This window comes from Oncorhynchus kisutch, linkage group LG6 (genome assembly GCF_002021735.2).
Source record: "Oncorhynchus kisutch isolate 150728-3 linkage group LG6, Okis_V2, whole genome shotgun sequence".
Lineage (NCBI taxonomy): Eukaryota > Metazoa > Chordata > Actinopteri > Salmoniformes > Salmonidae > Oncorhynchus > Oncorhynchus kisutch.
This window is the reverse complement of record NC_034179.2, coordinates 64,646,645-64,667,409: the sequence shown is the minus strand read 5'-3', so window position 1 is coordinate 64,667,409 and position 20,765 is coordinate 64,646,645. Positions and strand designations below refer to the sequence as shown.

At 41.2% G+C, this 20,765-nt stretch overlaps 2 protein-coding genes across 2 annotated transcripts in view; one reads left to right on the top strand and one right to left on the bottom strand.

Annotated features, from left to right (window-relative positions):
- LOC109893206 (synaptogyrin-1-like) overlaps nt 1-5,486 on the top strand; it is a 29,531-nt gene extending 24,045 nt beyond the window's left edge. Inside the window, exon 4 of the mRNA XM_020486314.2 lies at nt 328-5,486. Within this exon, the coding sequence (XP_020341903.1) occupies nt 328-537 (210 nt within the window). The 3' untranslated portion in view covers nt 538-5,486. The remainder of the gene's footprint in view (nt 1-327) is intronic.
- On the bottom strand, nt 5,391-12,184 carry LOC116374448 (serine-rich adhesin for platelets-like). The gene is made up of 7 exons (XM_031827184.1): nt 10,469-12,184; nt 9,943-10,088; nt 9,692-9,728; nt 6,813-8,955; nt 6,153-6,550; nt 5,880-5,997; nt 5,391-5,709 (listed from the first exon to the last, which is right to left on the bottom strand). The coding sequence occupies exons 1-7, from the start codon at nt 10,517-10,519 to the stop codon at nt 5,597-5,599; spliced, it is 3,006 nt and encodes a 1,001-aa protein (XP_031683044.1). The 5' UTR covers nt 10,520-12,184; the 3' UTR covers nt 5,391-5,596.
- Between the last annotated feature and the right edge of the window lie 8,581 nt (nt 12,185-20,765).

Below are 20,765 nucleotides of genomic sequence, written 5' to 3'. Positions count from 1 at the left end.
CTTTTTAATCAATGCTACCTGATATACCCCCCTCCCCAACTATCATTGGTTGAGTCGATCGTGTCATCTCATTCTGCCCATCTGTCATATTCAAATCCCACCCACACAACCCCATGTCTCTACCTTTCCTGTTTATCCCCCCTACATATTGTTTTGCTATTGCTTTCATGTTGTTGCCCATCCCCTTTCCAATCGCTCGCTGCCCCTTATGGTCTGTGCTCCCTCTTCCCTTCTCCACGCATACATTATTTTGCCATCGCCTCTATACTATTGCCCATTCCCTTTTCAATTGCTTGCCCGACCCATAACACCCTCTCTGTTCTGAAGGCGGTGCAGGCCTTCCTGGGCTTTCAGAAGTACAAGCTGGGGGCTGACTCGGCCCTCTTCTCCCAGGAGTATGTTGACCCTACCGCCGACCCCAACGCTGCGGCCCCCATGGGCACTGACTACACGGGCTACACCGCCGACATTGACCCCGCAGCCAGCACAGAGCTAGCCTTTGATGGCTCCACTGGCTACCAGGGCCAGGAGTACTGAGCCAGAGGGCCAAGGGAGGAGGAGAAGGCCCAGCGAGGGGTATTCAGCATCAGGGGTGGTTTGTTTGTGGTTTATGGGACATGGGGTGGCTTAAAGGTAGCCAAGTCCCTGATCTGTTTGTGGTAGGTGTGATAATGAAATACAGAGCCTTCAAAGTATTCAAACCCTTTGACTTTTTACACATTTTGTTGTGTTGCAGCCTAAATTTCAAATTGATTCTATTTAGATTGTATCACTGGCCGACACACAATAGCCCATAATGTCAAAGTAGAATTCTGTTATTAGAAATGTTGACATTCATTTAAAAAAAAAAAACATTTTAAAGCTGAAATGTCTTGAGTCAATATGTATTCAACCATTATTTCTTTTATGGCAAGCCCAAATAAGTTCAGGTGTAAAAATGTGCTTAGTTTGAGCATGGGGCAGTTATTAATTCGAATTTGCATGCTGTATCAATACACCCAGTCACTTCAAAGACACAGGCATCCTCCTAACTCAAGAAATCATCTCAGAGATTTCACCACGAGGCCAATGGTGACTTTAAAACAGAGTTTAATGGCATTGATAGGGGAGAACTGAGAATGGATCAACAACATTGTAGTCACTCTATAATACTAACCCAAATGATAGTGAAAAGGAGGCCTGTACAGAATTAAAATATTCCTGTTTGCAAAAGGCACCAAAGTAAAACCTGCAAAAAATGTGGCAAAGAAATTAACTTTATGTCCTGAATACAAAATGCTATGTTTGGGGTAAATCCAACACAAAATAGCACTGACCACCACATTATTCATATTTTCAAGCATGGTGGTGTCTGCAACATGTTATGGGTATGCTTGTCATCGGCAAGGACTAGGGATTATCTTTATATTTTAAAAAAATAAAAATTAATGGAATAGAGCTAAGCACAGGCAAAATATTAGAGGAAAACCTGGTTGTCTGCTTTCCAACATACACTGGGAGACAAATTCACCTTTCAGCAGGACAATAACCAAAATCACAAGGGCAAATATACACTGGTGTTGCTTACCAAGATGGCATTGAATGTTCCTTAATGGCCTAGTTTACAATTTTGACTTAAATCAATTTGAAACTCTATGACAAGACTTGAAAAGACTGTCTAGCAATGATCAACAACTAACTGGACAGAGCTTGAAGAATTAAAAAAAGAATAATAGGCAAATTTTGTACAATTTAAGATGTGCTAAGCTCTTAAAGACTTACCCAGAAAAACTCATAGCTGTAATCTCTGCCAAAGGATCTAACATGTATTGACTCAGGGGAGTAAATACGTATGTAAATAAGGTATTTCTGTATTTAATTTTCAATACATTTCCTAAACTTTTTAACAACATGTTTTAACTATTGTCATTATAAGGTATAAGGTACATTATTTAATCAATTTTGAATTCAGGCTGTAACAACGAAATGTGGAATAAATCGAGTGCTATGAATACTTTCTGAAGGCACTGTAGGAGTTGGCAAGATAGCACTAACAGATCTGAGACTTGAGTACCTGACAGGGACTTTGGGTGGCTAACAGGGTGGAACAGGATCACGGGTTGGCAATCACTGTGTGTGTAAGTGAGTGCTACAACATTGCCGGGGAGGTGGAGGCAGGGTATGGGGAAAAGCGAGGGACTTCTTAGAGACCATGGTCGGTGTCTGGAAGCAGTTTGCCTTTAGTGTGTGTGGGGGGGGGGGGGATGGATGGATGCAGTTTTGGTTGGCCACTTCCATGGGATCAGACAGAGTTCTAACCAGAAGAGGGGTTATTTTCTGCAGCCTTACTTCACTTCTGTGTGTCCCAATTGTCCACACTTCTCCCAAAGTGTGCACTTGCATACTCCCCATCATGGATAAAAATGGGATTGGTGTAAGCATCGGCTGGAAGGAGTTTCCACCAACCCTTGGTGGGGAGTGCGCAAGGGCTCACTTTGGGAGAAAGGTGGAGAATCAGGATGCAGTCTTGGAACTCATACACACCTATACTCCCACATATATCAACACATATTAAAGAAGGAACCGTAGGTATACAATTGATGTGCATAACTACCTGATGATATAGGTGATGAGACCAGAACAACACAAGTCCTACGTAACACCACTGTGTTTTGTGGGCCTCAACACTGTGGCCCAGTCATTGCACAATGACCTAGCTTGCCATATCTTTTCTGCCAGTTTAGCTTTCTTTGTTTGGTGTCTACTCGTGGTCATGGAGGACTGCATTGTTTAATGTTTTCTGCCTATCTATGCCAAGTTAACACCCAAGCCAAACCTACTGTTAACAGTGCTAAATCTGAAAGGTTATCCCATCATACAGGCCAAAGGACAGGGTATGACATACAGGAACCGAACAACTAACAGGAACCGAACAACTAACAGTAAAGCACAACTATAGACAAGCCACAATTACACATATTGAGCTGTTACAGATGTGTAACCAAACTCTATAACGATGACGTGTAAGCACCAATAAAGAAGACAGACGTACATAACCAACTTAAAAGCCATGTTGACAGCCAACCAAAATGTGACCAACACTGGCTTGACACTAGTAACTGAGATAGAATATGTCCTTAAAATCAAAGTGAGAATGTCAATTGCATACTCCTGTCCTCTCTCCTCACCTTCTCAAAACCTATTGGAGGAGAAAGTCAGAGGGTTGGGGTGGGATCTCTCATTTGACTTAGCACTAGAATACCAGCAGTTGATTTCAGACAGACCAGTGCTTGTTATCTCTTCTTTCATGCCAACAGCTGAAGACCTTAGTGATTTCTGTTTCCAAATGTTCGTAATGATCCATGTATGTTTGACAGAGTTTTTTTCAAGGCAAAACATGCTCAAGAATTGTATATACGTTAAAAAAATAGTTTGAGATTTTTAGTCCAAAGTTTGAACACACCTACTCATTCAAGCGTTTTTCTTAATTTTTTTACTATTTTCTACATTGTGGAATAATAGCGAAGACATCAAAACTATGAAATATCACATGGAATCATGTAATATCCAAAAAAGTGTTAAACAAATCAAAATATATTTTATATTTGAGATTCTTCAAAGTAGCCAACCTTTGCCTTGATGACAGCTTTGCACACTCTTGTCATTCTCTCAACCAGCTTCGTGAGATAGTCACCTGGAATGCTTTTCCAACAGTCTTGGAGTTCCCACATATGCTGAGCACTTGTGGCTGCTTTTCCTTCACTCTGCGGTCCAACTAATCCCAAACCATCTCACTTGTGTTGAGGTCGGGTGATTATGGAGGCCAGATCATCTGATGCAGCACTCCATCACTCTCCTTCTTGGTCAAATAACCCTTACACAGCCTGGAGGTGTGTTTGGGTCATTGTCTTGTTGAAAAACAAATTATAGTCCCACTAAGCACAAACCAGGTGGAATGGAGTATTGCTGCAGAATGCTGTGGTAGCCATTCTGGTTAAGTGTGCCTTGATTTCTAAATAAATAACTGAGAGTGTCACTAGCAAGCACTCCCACACCATCACACCTCTTCCTCCATGCTTCATGGGAACCACACGTGGAGATCATCCGTTCATCTACTCTGCGTCTCACAAATACATGGCAGTTGGAACCAAAAATGTCAAACTTGGACTCATCAGACCAAAGGACAGATATCCACCGGTCTAATGTCCATTGTTCATGTTTCTTGGCCAAAGCAAGTCTCTTCTTCTTATTGGTGTCCTTTAGTAGTGGTTTCTTTGCAGCAATTTGACCCTGAAGGCCTGATTCAAGCAGTCTCCTCTAAACAGTTGATGTTAAGATGTGTCTCTTACTTGAACTCTGTGAAGCATTTATTTGGGCTGCAATTTCTGAGGCTGGTAACTGTAAAAAACGTATCATTTGCAGCAGAGGTAACTCTGGGTCTTCCGTTCCTGTGGCGGTCCTCATGAGAGCAAGTTTCATCATATCGCTTGATGGTTTTTGCGACTGCACTTTGAAGAAAGTTTCAAAGTTCTTCAAATGTTCCGGACTAACTGACCTTCATGTCTTACTACATGATTGTGTTATTTCATAGTATTGATGTCTTCATTATTACTCTACAATGTAGAAAATAGTAAAAATAAAGAAAACCCTTGAATGAGTAGGCGTGTCCAAACATTTGACTGGTAATGCATATACCACAGATATTATGAAAAAACAGGACATTTTTATTTTGTGGCATACATAACAAATGTGTAATTATATATGTATGAAATAACATTTTTAATACATTATTATTAACCAGATATTACTATGTTATAAACTTAGATAATATATTGTACCTAAAATAGCTTATGTCTATATGTATTAATGCATTTAAAGTGTGTGTGTTTCAAAATAACTGACATCTTCGTCTTTCATTTTGTGAGGTACGGCATTGTTTTCTGAATCAGGAAACATTTTCTTTGTCTTACTAGTTTTACTGTTGCAAACCTTTCTGGGGCGAAACATTTAGGTAAAACTTTCTTTGGATTGTCCGAAGTAGATGGGTTGTAGATGGTCATTAGATGTTCAGTAACTGTCAACAACAATTCAACTAATTATTGACTAACCCTAACATTAACCATAATCCTAACCCTAACCGTAACCTTAGCAGGCATTTGCTTATCAACAGCTACTTAGTTTATACTATAACCATCTGTAGTTCATCTATATGGGGCTATAAAAATAAAGTGTGACCAACAATTATAAAGATAAACTGGGCTAACGGGACAAAACTACCAATTATATAGACATTGTGTAAAAATGATGTGGTCTTTGTGTGCTACTACAGAGTTGGAAAAAAATAGTTGTAATGCTTTTGATGTAATGATTTTTGATTAAATTAATCAGATAATTAATTAGGGATAAATGTACATAATTATTACCTGTTTGTTGCTTGTTTGTGAAAGATCTGATGTAGATGTGGTGGACTTTGTCGGGAGACGATCAATAAAGGAAAAGCTGTGGTATGTTTGAACTTGAGTGCAATTATGTTTGTATATTTATTTATGTGGGTTTTACTATTTAAACCCAGCGTTGAAATATGTCTGGTGTTAACCTTTGTGGCTGATATGATTCTCTACTGTCTGATCTTCTTCTTCATACCACAGCATCCAAAAAAGAACCTGACGAAGGCAGCGGACAAGCAGGAGCCAAACGAGGGTTTCTTGGGTTTCTCTGCAGCAGCTGAAACTACAGATCAACAAGAGATCAGTACTCTGACAGGCCTGTAATAGCTGCTGTCACCTGTATTTAAATGGTACACAGATTAACACAATTCCCCACAATGGATTTAGCTGATTTCCACACAAAATTAAAAGGTAACCTGCAATGTGAGCATTTGTTATGTTAGGAAAAATTACCATGCAGGGGTGCCACTGAATTATTGAATTTCTTTCCTTTACAAGGCTTGGATGATTTCTTCTGGCGTTTGTTCTGAAACTTCGCTGTCTTCGATAGAGTTGTAGGCACCTTAGGCTGCTGTTAACAGCAGAAGTACAACGTGACATTGACTTGACATTCATTTGTTTGCTATAATGTAGTTTTCTAATCAATTCATTGAAATGAAGATACTTCATTTCAATGTATTTGAATGTATAATAGTCTGTGAGATATAGTGATAACAGTGTTGTTACCTCAATGGGAGTCCCCTCAGCAGTGTGGCAGCAGGGGATGCAGTACCAGCCTTTGTGACCTGCTGCCCCTGTCCTGCTCTGAGTTACGGCCATGTTCTGACGGTCAGCTGTTAATGCAGCATTGTTAGCAGAGCTGAGGTTTACAGTCTCCAGTGAGGCCAGTGAGGAGGCATCTGATGCCTTGAAGGAAGTCTGGCTGGGAATTGACTGCCTGAAGGATGAGGTGCTGTGCTCTGTGTCGGCTGAGTCCACTGATTCAGCTCTGCACTCGTCCAGTTCCCCTGTCATCCAAAGGGAGTCAGGGTTCTTCTCACAGCCAGTGACATCACTATTAGTGGCCTCAGCTTCAAGACAATACTTGGACGAAGTCTTTGACATCATGGCCGGCATCATGCAAGCTGGAGATGCACAACAGTTACATCACAAAGACAATTGTGTCCTTATGTCATGTTGATACCATCAAAACTCTATACATGCACATATCTTAAAGAAATGTGACAGTGCTATGGTTGTGCACCATATAAATACCATGTTGTTAAAGTGAGATTTCTTTTCTCCAGTACAGAAATATCTGACTTACTAATCATCTTAGCATTGTGTGGACACTTTATGGACAGGCCTATGTTGATCAAACCAAATATGCCTGTACAGATACCTTACCGTTGTTTGAAGTATGTTCAACCTCGTCATCATCACACGCCTCTTGGAGACGTTCGTCCACTCTGGCAGCAGTCTGATCAAGCTCACCCTCATCACGACACTCTTGGAGAAGTTCTCTGACACTGTCAATGAGCATGTCAGATAGAAGAGCATTGATGGTTTTCCTAGAGCTGGGCTTGATGATGCCCACTTCACCTGACTGTTGTGTGATTGTGGAGTCATTATCATTCTCCAGGCATGCACTACTGCTTCGAGAGAGGGTGGGAGAGACCACCCAGTTCCTCTCTTCCATGCAGCTGTAATCCTCCATGAAGGATTCCACAGGAGGGCTGTGTGGAACACTCAGGAAGGTCTCCAGAAGGTTCTTGACCGCCCCCTCCACAAAGCTGTAGAGGAGCTCATTAGGGAACTCTGTGGACAAGTCAAGGCCTCCACTCCGGTTGTCAACTGTCGTGTATGAAAAACACTTTCTCACAGACTTCGTCTTCGCCATTTTAGACTCCAGGATCAGTTGCGCCACGTGCCAGATCAGTTGCTGAGAGAAGCGGCGGAGGTTAGGACTCCGAAGGAACCCTGCTAGGTCCTTGGAGTCCAGGAAGGCACGCATGGGGCATGTATACTGAGAGCCCCCACTGGATGAGGTGGACCTTCTGTCCATTTTGGGATTCACCAGATCCACGATGGAGGAAAATATAGAGTTGGCGGTGATGTTGGCCTCATAAGCCATGTCCTCATCTTGGAGGGAGATGTGGTTCTTATCCACAGCTATGTCTGAGGAACACCCTGGAGTCTCCATTGTTCTGTCTGGGATCAGCTCTGAGGTCTCCCTGGTTACAGCTGGGATCAGCTCTGAGCTCTCCATGGTTACAGCTGGGATCAGCTCTGGGGTCTCCATGGTTCCATGTGGGATCTGCTCTGTGGTCTTCAGGGTTGAGTTGTCCCCCTGCACCACAGGAAACTGGGCATCTAGCATCAGCAGACTTTTCAGGGTCACCATCACAGAGTTGACCAGGCTTTGGCTGATAGCCTTTTCCAACTCTGGCCTGGCGACCTCTTTGGACAGAACAGCACCAATAGTGTCCTTTAGGCTGTGCAGAACAACAGACAAAATGTTGCTGGCTGCCAGGCTGGTAGTGGGAGTGGTGCGGCGAGAGCCTAGTGACACAGCTTCACACAGCTCAGTGGATCCAGAGGCTTCGTCCTCACTGCCCTCTGTGATGATCTCCTCCACAGCCATGATAATCCTCTGCTTCACCTCTGGAGTGAAGAACTCGTCTGGACTCTGACGACCAGAGGAGGAGGAGGCAGTACTTTGCCCTGACGTCTGGCTGCAGTGTGAGGAACATGAGAGAGAGGGAGCCCTGCCTGTCTCTTCCCCAGCCGTCAGGCAGCACTGGGACTTCTGACACAGCGGTGATGGAGGAGACAGGGTTCTGTCATCAGTGAAGCCTAGAGATTTGTCCTCCAACACAGAGAACCTGGCGGTGCTGTACGCGCTGGTCACCATGTCTGAGCAAATACGGCTGATGTGCTCGTCTGAGAGGAAAGACCCTGGGTTGATTCTCTGTCCAATGTCAACCATCTCCAAGAGACTCTGACTTTCAGAGCTTTCTCTAGCTGCAGCTACAGCAGAATTCAACACCATGGGGATGTTCTTGAGAATGCCTGAGAGAAGAGCCCCCATCTCAGGGTCGCTGGTGTCTTCTGATGTCATAGTCCAGACCCCCTGTAGAACCACAGCCAATACCCTGCTAGCCATGTGTTCTAACTCAGCATCCGTCCTCACCTCTCCACCTAAAAGGGATCCAAGGGGCTGTCTCTCCAGAAGGCGACCATTAGCTTCACCCTGGCCTGTGAGGAAGCTGGACATTTTGCGGATGATTCTCAGTCTCTCTGGGGAGGCACCAGAGTGTGGAGGTGTTGATGATGTTGATGTTGATGGGGCCTGTAGCAGCGAGGCCTCTGATGGGGTCCTTCTCTGTGGATCCTGCTTAGTGCTGGAGGAGGTCCTAGAGGATCTGGAGGTGGATCTGCTTCTCAGAGCTTTGCACAGGGAGATGGAAGGGAGGAGAACTTCAGTGGTGACGGTCAACACCCAGTCGATGATGCCATCCGAGGCGTGACTGAGTTCCTCCAAACTAATCTGAATTTTGAAGAAAGGAGCAATTAAAAACATTTCAGTGGCGGTTCCTTTTTAACCAATGTGTTGTTGAGACGTTGAATCAATTCATAACGCTTTAGTCGGCAATGAGATACATGGAACCTTTTTCAATGTGACTGAAAGGATAGTTACTGAAATCTCTGAACTAATATTTATATTAATAACTAATACCTTAAAGGGGCAATCAGCAGTAGAAACATTAACAAAACAGAATGCCCCTGTTTCAATAAAAAGCTGAGGGATGGGTTTGGAGAAATGTAACCACTTTCAAATTCATAAATAGAGGATGCCAAGGATTGACCATCCATGATATCAAGACTATTGTTTTGATCATGTTTTGAGCCATGTTCTGGGCCTGTTTTGGGCCTGTTTTGAGCCATGTTTTGGGCCTGTTTTGGGCCTGTTTTGGGCCTGTTTTGGGCCTGTTTTGGCGCCTGTTTTGGGCCTGTTTTGAGCCATGTTTTGGGCCTGTTTTGGGCCTGTTTTGGGCCTGTTTTGGGCCTGTTTTGTTTACATTTACTTTGCTTACAAATATTAGAGTAAACAAGATTATATTTTGGGTTCTGATGGGGTACGGCAGTCAAACTAAGCTCATGAGGCATTTATAACTTATGTACCCATTGATTCTTGAAGAATATATCATTCATTTATAAGTTCAAAAATAGATATCGCACCAACTGATTGCCCCTTTTAAACTCTACACAATGGTTAGACTCACCACACCATGTAGACATTCATTCGCGATCCTCTGTTCTCTGAGATTGTCAACAGGGAGATTATGTAGTTATAATTACCTGCACTTCGTTCATTTGTAACATATTTCACATTAGGCTCCTTATATTACATTTAATTAAAATAAAACAATTTTTCTTTTTTTTAGGGAACTTCTTTTGTGGAGTGGTTATACACAATAAAAAACTACACATATATAAAAAAACAACAGTTTACATACACTGTAACTGAACTTACTCCGTAGACAGTTTCTGTAGTACACTGAAGCCCTGTTGGGAGCGCTGTTTGCTTGGTTTCTGAGGACGCTGCTCTCCACTGACTCTGGATCCAGAGGCCACTGCAGCCTGACTTGTCTCCCTACAGCCAGAGGAACTGGAGGAAGACTGGAGGTGGACAGTAATCATCATTCATGGGTGCATTCCAAGTGGCACCCTATTCACTATATAGTGCACTCCTTTTGACTAGGCCTGTTAAAAAATAGTCAGGCCCTAGTCAAAAGCAGTGTACTACATAGTGGATAGCTTGCCATTTTAGACAAAACGTGTGACTTGTGAAAAAACTATTTGCAGTGTATATAAATTACATGTCTCACTCCAGTCAAGCAGCCCAACACTTACATTAATGGGCAAAATGTCAGAAAACTGCCAGTTGTACTTGAGTAAAGTGATAAGAGAAATCAAGTGCTGTCAATTACCTGACAGATAGGCAGATTACAAAACCATGCATCTGCTGTTACAACAATGAAACATTGTGGGCTACTTACTGTTCTATGCTGGTCCTCCAGCCCTGGGACTTGAGGGTTTGTATCAGTCATATAGGCAACTGGATTTTTAAAAAGAAAAGTAATTTGCGAGAAAAGCTAAAAACAAGAGAACATCATCTTAATCTCATAATTTATAATTATTACTCATGGGATCTCTTGAATTTCTCCAGTTGTTGATCCAAGGACCTAAAAATATACTTAAACTATACGAATCCACAACAGCCTACAGATAACAAGATCTGCGTATGTTAGAAAAGTGATCGATATACCTATTTTAGAATACAGTTCATGTCACTAGAACTCTAGAATTTTATTTCACTAGAATGATATTTCTATGGCAATTGCCTTTGTGACGTCACTGATCAAAACCCAAGTGGAGGTCGCGTGCGTTCGCATTGATGTGAGTAGCTTTATCAGTGTGAGCCCATTATGGAAATCCATCACCTACCATCAAGTCACAACACGTTCGGTTTCTCAGTTTAGTTTCTCATAATTCACTACTCAAATATTCCCTTATCTCCACTAGATGGAGGCAAAGCTTTGAAGTGAATTTGCAGGTGGCGCTCATACTAGATTTATATCACATGTTCTGTCTGATCTAAATAATTACATACTTAAGCGAAAAAAACAACAACTGAATACATTTACGGTAACACTTCCTTTAAACACACTAGTACACCACAGAGTACATGTAATATCTGCATAAGTACAATGTAATTACTATGAGTTACACAGGATATGGCCTTTTCTATAATTACTTAGGCCTACTATTCATTACCAAGTGAAAATACATACAAACAATAGATGAGCTTCTTCTTTAGTCAACTTTATTGCAACATGTAAAAAATACCTAACATTTCTTGCAAAAAGAAATTGTTTTATTGTTTGTTACATTTTTATTGTTAGATTAATGATTTGATTAATTAGATTAAACCAATATATAACATCAAAATAGCTATTCTAGTGGTGAATCAAATATGTAGCCTATAGAATCGTGAGTAGCCAGATAGCTAATTTAGAAAAATTGGATTGTCTTTTTCTCCTCTTTTTAATATTACAAGAAACAATGGAAATCAACAACTCTGTCTCTATCGTCCTTTGTTTCTTTCTTGTCCTAGAGTCTGCGACCATGTGAAAATCTGCGGTAGAGAAGAAGAATGTGTGACAATTTAGCATTAGACACTACGTTACCCTATGCTAGTTATCATCATCATGCGTTCAATAGTTTAGGCCTATAGCTAGAGAGGCCTAGCAAGCTACCTAAGCTAGTTCTTGTGTTATCCTGCATATTATGTTAGGGAACGCCTACTCTGTGTAGTGTGCGTGGGCAATAACTAATTTTTCCCTTCTAAACAACACAATTTAAAAAAAACTTTGACAAAGGGTAAAGTCTACTAAACTTAGTCCACTGAGTCTGTTGGTAACATATTGTAGTCTTGGGAACAGAAAACTGTATTGAGATTGACTGTTTAATCAGCAGAATGTCCAGTTCCATCTCGCTCCTTATCTCCCACTGCCAGCTACTGAGCTTCCTATCCCCACCATATTTGTCTGGGAGAGGAAACTCCAACCGGATGCTTCACATTTACACTTCCGGTGAAACAGCTGGGCCATTGTGGCTTACTGGTGCTCTTCCATGCCGTCCCTAGGAGGGGTGCGTCACTCGAGTGGGTTGAGTCACTGACGTGATCTTCCTGTCCGGGTTGGCGCCACCCTTTGGGTTTGTGCCATGGGGGAGATCTTCGTGGGCTATACTCGGCCTTGTCTCAGGATGGTAAGTTGGTGGTTGAAGATATGTCCCTCTAGTGGTGTGGGGGCTGTGCTTTGGCAAAGCGGGTGGGGTTATATCCTGCCTGTTTGGCCCTGTCTGGGGGTATCGTCGAATGGGGCCACCGTGTCTCCTGACCCCTCCTGTCTCAGCCTCCAGTATGTATGCTGCAATAGTTCATGTGTCGGGGGGCTAGGGTCAGTCTGTTATATCTGGAGTATTTCTCCTGTCTTATGCGGTTTCCTGTGTGAATTTAAGTATGCTCTCTAATTAGCTCTCTTTTTCTCTCTCTTTCTCTCTTTCTCTCTTTCTCTCTTTCTCTCTTTCTCTCTTTCTCTTCTTTCTTTCTTTCTTTCTTTCTTTCTTTCTTTCTTTCTTTCTTTCTTTCTTTCTTTCTTTCTTTCTTTCTTTCTTTCTTTCTTTCTTTCTTTCTTTCTTTCTTTCTTTCTTTCTTTCTTTCTTTCTTTCTTTCTTTCTTTCTTTCTTTCTTTCTTTCTTTCTTTCTTTCTTTCTTTCTTCTTTCTTTCTTTCTTTCTTTCTTTCTTTCTTTCTTTCTTTCTTTCTTTCTTTCTTTCTTTCTTTCTTTCTTTCTTTCTTTCTTTCTTTCTTTCTTTCTTTCTTTCTTTCTTTCTTTCTTTCTTTCTTTCTTTCTTTCTTTCTTTCTTTCTTTCTTTCTTTCTTCTTTCTTTCTTCTTTCTTTCTTTCTTTCTTTCTTTCTTTCTTTCTTTCTTTCTTTCTTTCTTCTTCTTTCTTTCTTTCTTTCTTTCTTCTTTCTTTCTTTCTTTCTTTCTTTCTTTCTTTCTTTCTTTCTTTCTTTCTTTCTTTCTTTCTTTCTTTCTTTCTTTCTTTCTTCTTTCTTTCTTTCTTTCTTCTTTCTTTCTTTCTTTCTTTCTTTCTTTCTTTCTTTCTTTCTTTCTTTCTTTCTTTCTTCTTTCTTCTTCTTTCTTTCTTTCTTTCTTTCTTTCTTTCTTCTTTCTTTCTTTCTTTCTTTCTTTCTTTCTTGCCCTCTCTTGGAGGATCTGAGCCCTAGGACCATGCCTCAGGACAACCTGGCCTGATGACTCCTTGCTGTCCATAGTCCACCTGGTTGTGCTGCTGTTCCAGTGTCAACTGTTCTGACTGCTCCTATGGAACCCTGACCTGTTCACCGGATGTGCTACTTGTCCCAGACCTGCTGTTTTCAACTCTCTAGAGACAGCAGGAGCGGTAGAGATACTCTGAATGATCGGCTATGAAAAGCGAAATGACATTTACTCCTGAGGTGCTGACCTGTTGCACCCTCTACAACCACTGTGATTATTATTATTTGACCATGCTGGTCGTCTATGAACATTTAAACATCTTGGCCATGTTCTGTTATAATCTCCACCCGGCACAGCCAGAAGAGGACTGGCCACCCCTCATAGCCTGGTTCCTCTCTAGGTTTCTTCCTAGGTTCTGACCTTTCTAGGGAGTTTTTCCTGCCACCATGCTTCTACACATGCATTGCTTGCTGTTTGGGATTTTAGGCTGGGTTTCTGTACAGCACTTTGTGACATCAGCTGATGTAAGAAGGGCTTTATAAATACATTTGATTGGTTGATTGTTCTATCTGCACTAACACTAATAAATTAGTGTTTAGCTACATTGAAAAGGAACTCACGTTACTCATAGTGTGTGTTGACACACCTAGCTGGCTAGCTATGAATGACTATGGCTTTTCATGTCACTCAGAAGTGCTATTTGCAGAGTTTATTTTTTTAAGCTATTCCCCAGTGACCAAAAACATATGGGCAGTATGTTGCTTTGGTCTGTCAGCTGTTTAGAGTCCTCATTGCTTTGTTTTTCAGGTGTGCACTGGCATTGATATTCTCCGTGTCGTCCGTGGCCACAAGAGGTATACCATTTATTTATCTTTATTATTTTTATCAATATTTGTGTTCTTTCCTGGATCAGCTGATGATGATCGACAATATCACTAGACAACTAGCCTTCAGCTAGACACCAATACACATCCAATCCATCCAACAAGTAGGCTATAAGCCATGACAGTAGCCGAGGCCTATATATAGTTGACTCTTTCGGTTAGAAGCATTCGATTTTGCAATGGCAGATTTGTGTGCCGAGAGAACGGTGTTTACTGCGCTGCGAAACATAATTAAATGTTAAGTAGGCATAGTTACACTTACAGTGCATTTCTCCATGATCCATGATCCAGATCTCCATGATCCAGCATTCCTATTGGGTTGAAGTTCAATGCTCTAATTCTATTGTTAAATGCCTAATCATGATAAATAATATGGTCATAAATGTCACTAATGTAAGGAAAGAAAGGTAGTGTTTTATGACACACACAGGAGGCTGCTGAGGGGAGGACGGCTCATAATAATAGCCGGAAACCATGTTTGCTGTATTTGATACCATTTCACCAATTTCACTCCAGCCATTACCACGAGCCCGTCCTCTCCAATTAATGTGCCACCAACACACTGTCTGTGAAGACTCCAAGCATATTTTACTGTTTACAATGCCTTTATCAATTAATTGTCTATGTTTCTAAATGGTGATTGTGTGCTGACAAGATATAACTGCTAAAACCGTGTGAAATCTTAATAGTGCTTTCAAGACAACTGGGAATTCTGGGAAAAAACAAGGTCAAATCATGACGTCGTTGATCTTCAGGTCGGAAAGTTGGAGTTCTAGAAAGATGCCTGTGTTTCTGACATTCAGAGTTGGATTACCATTCAAAAAATGTTCCCAGTATGAGCTGTTTTTTGGGGGGTTTTGTCTTGAACACGCTGAAGTTGGGATTTCCGAGTTCCCAGTTGCTTTGAACGTGGCCTCAGCAGCTTTATCTGAAACCTGTGTGTGTTCATGTGTGTAAAATTGCCTCGGCTGTGAGTGTAGGCTGCTAGCAGTGGTGTAAGCCTAGTGGAGGGTAAACGCAGTAAACTCACCTTTTTCAGAAAAATGCATTGAAAGTAGAGAGAGCGTTAAGCATGAGCATCATCCACATACCAATTTTTTTCCAAACTTTGCTTTTTGTTTCAGCAATTAACATTGTTCTTAGGGCTGACAAGGTAAGAATCTGTTGTTCTGCCCCAGAACAAGGCAGTTAACCCACTGTTCCTAGGCCGTTATTGTAAATAAGTATTTGTTCATAACTGACTTGCCTAGTTAAATAAATAAAAAATGTAAACATTTAATCGGAGTTTACACACCTATTTATTTTACCACACTAGGCTACATCACTGGCTACCAATAGGCCTGTTTGAAGTTCAAGTTTGGATGTTGGCATTATTTTGGAGTGGATGAATATACAGGCACCCTACTTTTTGAAGTGGTTTGTTTGACAATCAGATAATAAAAGCTAATTCATCCATTAAATTACATCTTTACTATTAGGACCATTATAAAAATGTGCTACGAGTTCACCCAATCATAGCCGCGGGAAGCAGGGGTGCTGAGGGTATTGCAGCACCCCTTGAAAATATCAAAAGAAAATATATATTTGTCAAAATTATTATAATTATTTAAAAAGTAATTTGTTAATGGTTTATTCTCAAAAGTAGTGCACTGGACCTTTTAGTAGTCCTGTATTAGCGGGAGGACAACATTTTTACTGAGGATATTAGTTTCCAGACCGGGCTAGTTGAAAATGTGTTTAACTAGCCTGCTGGCTAGTGACATTTTGTCTTATCTAATATCTCAGGGCACAGACTTTGCACCAGGGCAGCTGGGCTAGTAAAAATAGTGGTCTACTAGCTCAACTTGCCAGTGACCAAAATCCTTATGTTCCGTTCCAAGTGGGGAACAAGCGTGATTGCACATTGGATGATACCTTCTCAGCATGGATGAGTAGTATGTTGATATTTGTTGCTTACTTTATAAGTGTTTACTAAACAGTACATTCTAAATAGTATATAGTACGATTAGTACGCAGTATGCAGTTTAAGTCAATAGTAGGCAAGGCAGATTTTGAACAAGGCCACAGTGTTGCCTTCTAAAGCCAAACATTAATGTTTAATTTTTCAAATTCAACAAACATTCATACCATAGCTACATTTCTTGTCTTTCTGAAGTCCACCCCAACTCACAGAAAAACACTAATCAAACCATGTTTATGTTGTTTATTTTACAGTGAAGGCAAACATGAATTTGTATTTTGACTCAAGTTTTTATACATTCAGCTCACTGTTAGCAAAGTTTGTTGAGTGAACAAACATGAACACATTAGCTACATGTATTGTCCTTCTAAAGTCCACCCAACTCACAGAATAGAGCTGATTAAGCAATTGGTTAAGTTGTCTGTTTTACAGTGTAGTTGCAGCGACTCAATCAACCATCTGTCAGCTCAGTCACTATTATTATCCCATGTGATTGTGATTAGTACACTAGCATATGACTGTCTAACCGATGCTCAAAGTTTAAGTTGAGGGAAACAATGTGTTGCGTGTATTTTGACAAAATATCCACTTTATTCTTATCAAAACATAATTTTGTAAATCATTTTTACCTGAAAGAAATAGATCACAAAAATATAGTTCTTTTTGCTAAATTAATCCTACAGTAAGTTAGCATATTCTGTCAAATGAAAATATAAAGTTCCCTTATATAATGTGCAGCTTTTTTCCAAAGTACAATCCACATTAGTACTGAAAAGCTGATTTACTGTCATTTGATTGCAGTATCGTTTAGTTTTTAGGAGTTTGAAGAAAATATACATTTTGTCATATTTTTGTGGTAAAAACAACTGCCATTTAAAGGGGCAGTACACCATCATTTAAAATATACTTAATTTGATTGAAAAAAAGTGATTCATCCAATCTCTGGCTCAATAACATATTTGGGGGGGGGGGGCCTTGTAAGTGGCTATATTTGTTACACCCCTTAGTGAGAATGCTGTACCCCACAGAATACAGTACCATACCATATATTTTTAGTATAAAATATTTTTTTCCTGTAAATCTAAAGTCATTTACTGGCTACTATGCTGCCAGTAATTTACTGTAATTCAGTATCACCCCACAGAATACAGTACCAGATGTATTTTAGGGGGAGTGCAAAAATCCTTTTAAACACTAGTGGGTGCATGCTATTGTTGTTTCGGGGTCATTAACATATTTTGAGACGTGCTTTGTAAGTGGCTATATTTGTTGCACACGTTAGTGACTTCTGTAACAGTTGACTTCTGTAACCGTAAAAGCCTTGGTTTCATGTATGTTAACATTAGAAGCCTCCTCCCTAAGTTTGTTTTATTCACTGCTTTAGCACACTCTGCCAACCCTGGTGTCCTAGCCGTGTCTGAATCCTGGCTTAGGAAGCACACCAAAAACCCTAAAATTTCCATCCCCAAATATAACATTTTCCGACAAGATAGAACTGCCAAAGGGGGCGGAGTTGAAATCTACTGCAGAGATAGCCTGCAGAGTTCTGTCATACTATCCAGCTCTGTGCCCAAACAATTTGAGCTTCTACTTTTAAGAATTCACCGTTCCAGAAATAAGTCTCTCACAGTTGCCGCTTGCTATAGACTACCTTCTGCCCCCAGATGTGCCCTGGACACCATATGCGAATTGATTGCCCCCCATCTATCGTCAGAGTTCGTACTGTTAGGTGACCTAAACTGGGACTAAAATCTAAGCTAGATGCCCCCAATCTCACACAAATTATCAATGAACCTACCAGGTACAACCCCAAATCCGTAAACACGGGCACCCTCATAGATATCATCCTAACCAACCTGCCCTCCATATACAACTCTGCTGTTTTCAACCAAGATCTCAGCGATCACTGCCTCATTGCCTGCATCCGTAATGGGTCAGCGGTCAAGCGACTTCCACTCATCACTGTCAAACGGTCCTTGAAACACCTCTAATCAACCTGGCCCGGGTATCCTGGAAGGATATTGACCTCATCCCGTCAGTAGAGGATGCCTGTTTTTTTTTAAATGCCTTCCTCACCATCTTAAATAAGCATGCCCCATTCAAGAAATTTAGAACCAGGAACAGATATAGCCCTTGGTTGTCTCCAGACCTGACTGCCCTTAACCAACACAAAAACATCCTATGGCGTTCTGCATTAGCATCGAACAGCCCCTGCGATATGCAACTTTTCAGGGAAGAGAGAAACCAATATACACAGGCAGTTAGAAAAGCCAAGGCTAGCTTTTTCAAACAGAAATTTGCTTCCTGCAACACTAACTCAAAAAAGTTCTGGGACACTGTAAAGTCCATGGAGAATAAGAACACCTCCTCCCAGCTGCCCACTGAACTGGGGATAGGAAACGCTGTCACCTCTGATAAATCCACTATAATTGAGAATTTCAATAAGCATTTTTCTACGACTGGCCATGCTTTCCACCTGGCTACCACTACCCCGGTCAACTGCACTGCACTGTACCCCCCAAACCTTCCCCATTTCTCCTTCTCCCAATTCCAGTCAACAAATCAGCCGGGCTAAACAATCTGGACCCTCGCTTTCTAAAATGATCTGCCGAAATTGTTGCAACCCCTATTACTAGCCTATTCAACCTCTCTTTCGTGTCATCTGAGATTCTCAAAGATTGGAAAGCACCCGCGGTCATCCCCCTCTTCAAAGACGGGGGACACTCTTGACCCAAACTGCTACAGACCTATATCTATCCTACCCTGCATTTTTAAGGTCTTCGAAAGCCAAGTCAACAAACCGATTACTGACCATTTCGAATCCCACCGCAATCTGGTTCCAGAGCTGGTCATGGGTGCACCTCAGCCACACTCAAGGTCCTGAACGATATCTTAACCGACATCGATAAGAAACAATACTGTGCAGCCGTACTCATTGACCTGGCCAAGGCTTTCGACTCTGTCAATCACCACATTCTCATTGGCAGACTCGATAGCCTTGGTTTCTCAAATGATTGCCTCGCCTGGTTCACCAACTACTTCTCTGATAGAGTTCAGTGTGTCAAATCGGAGGGCCTGTTGTCCGGACCTCTGGCAGTCTCTATGTGGGTGCCACAGGGTTTAATTCTCGGGCCGACTCTTTTCTCTGTATACATCAATGATGTCGCTCTTGCTGCTGGCCAGTGAAATACAAATGACAGAGTAGGTATTGACATACCTATATCAAATGCTTTTATGCACGTAGTTGGCACTAGTTACCTACACTGTAAATCTACAACAGTTGATTAACCACTGTGCTTCCACTAATGCACTGTCAATTCTAGAAATACAACATGTTGGTGTAGTCAGGTGTTACAGTAATATATCGCTTAAATTTGTGTGTCAGTAAAGGTCCTGCAAATCTACAGTCATTTACTGGCTTCTGTGCTGCCATTATTTTACTGTACATTTGCAGATACCTACTGGCTACTGTACTGTCAGTAATTTACTGTAAAAATTATAGCAAATGTTTTACAATGTGCTTTTGGTCTGTTTGTCTGTTCCTAAGCATGTCAAGGCTCAGTCAGCTCATAAAGGGTTGGGTAAGGTAGGGTAAAGGTCATCTATGAAGTTGGAGAGTGTGCTTGCAAACAGACAATGAACACTCACAAGCACATTAGACTCAACCAAGTAATGTGACCAAACCATAGACCAGTCATTTAAGGTTGATATTAATGCGTTGTACATATTTTTTAGAAGGGCTAGGCCCCTTAATTGTTTACATTTGTCCTGGGCCCCCTATTGGCTAACACCTGCCCTGGCAAGTGGCAACACATTGCCATGAGTGCTTGTGCTCTAAATTTCAGCAATTGTTACTGGTCAGGCAAGTAATTTAAGCTACTCAGAGGTGTCAAACATTCGTGCCATTCATGCTTTGTTGTTGGTGTTGTTGATAGGATGATCATAGGATTATAACCCTTGGGATAGATTATTTAAGACAGATTTCAGCTTGATGGATGTTCATGTATGATACATGTGAATGTACAGAATGTGTGCTTTCATATCCATCTGGGTTCCCGTCTACTTTCTCTACCACAGTTAGAATACAACAGAGCACAATCAGACCTGGAGTGACTAAGGGGGCAGTTGAAATTGACGAGGGGGCACAATTTTTGTTGCGTTCTTGCTTTGGAATTATATTGAATTCTGCTTATATCACGCTATACCACAATAAACATAAAGTTCAAATGCGGAGACTCCGAGATCATTGAGCGCTTTTGAAGTGACAGGTTGGTGTGAAATCCGTTGCCTATTTCCGCTGCGCTGTATCAGCACATTGAACAGCGTAAGGCCATTTTGGTAATGAATATAGGCTATAAGATAGATAGGCTGCTTGTAATAGGTGAATTACCCTATGTGAATGTAGGCATGCACACAGCTGTCTTACCAAAATATTGCAAACTAAATGTTGAAAGTAGTAGCCTAGTTATTCATGCATGCAAACAAAAATACTGAATAGCACTTTGGCTTACAATACCAACACAACTGCAAATGCGAACGAATACGAACAAAACAGTGGTATCTCGTAGTAGGCCAGGTAAACAAAATATCAGATCGATAAAGTCATGGCACAATCTATATTTAGGCTAGTTACATTAACAGTAAACGAATGCAGTAAATAAAA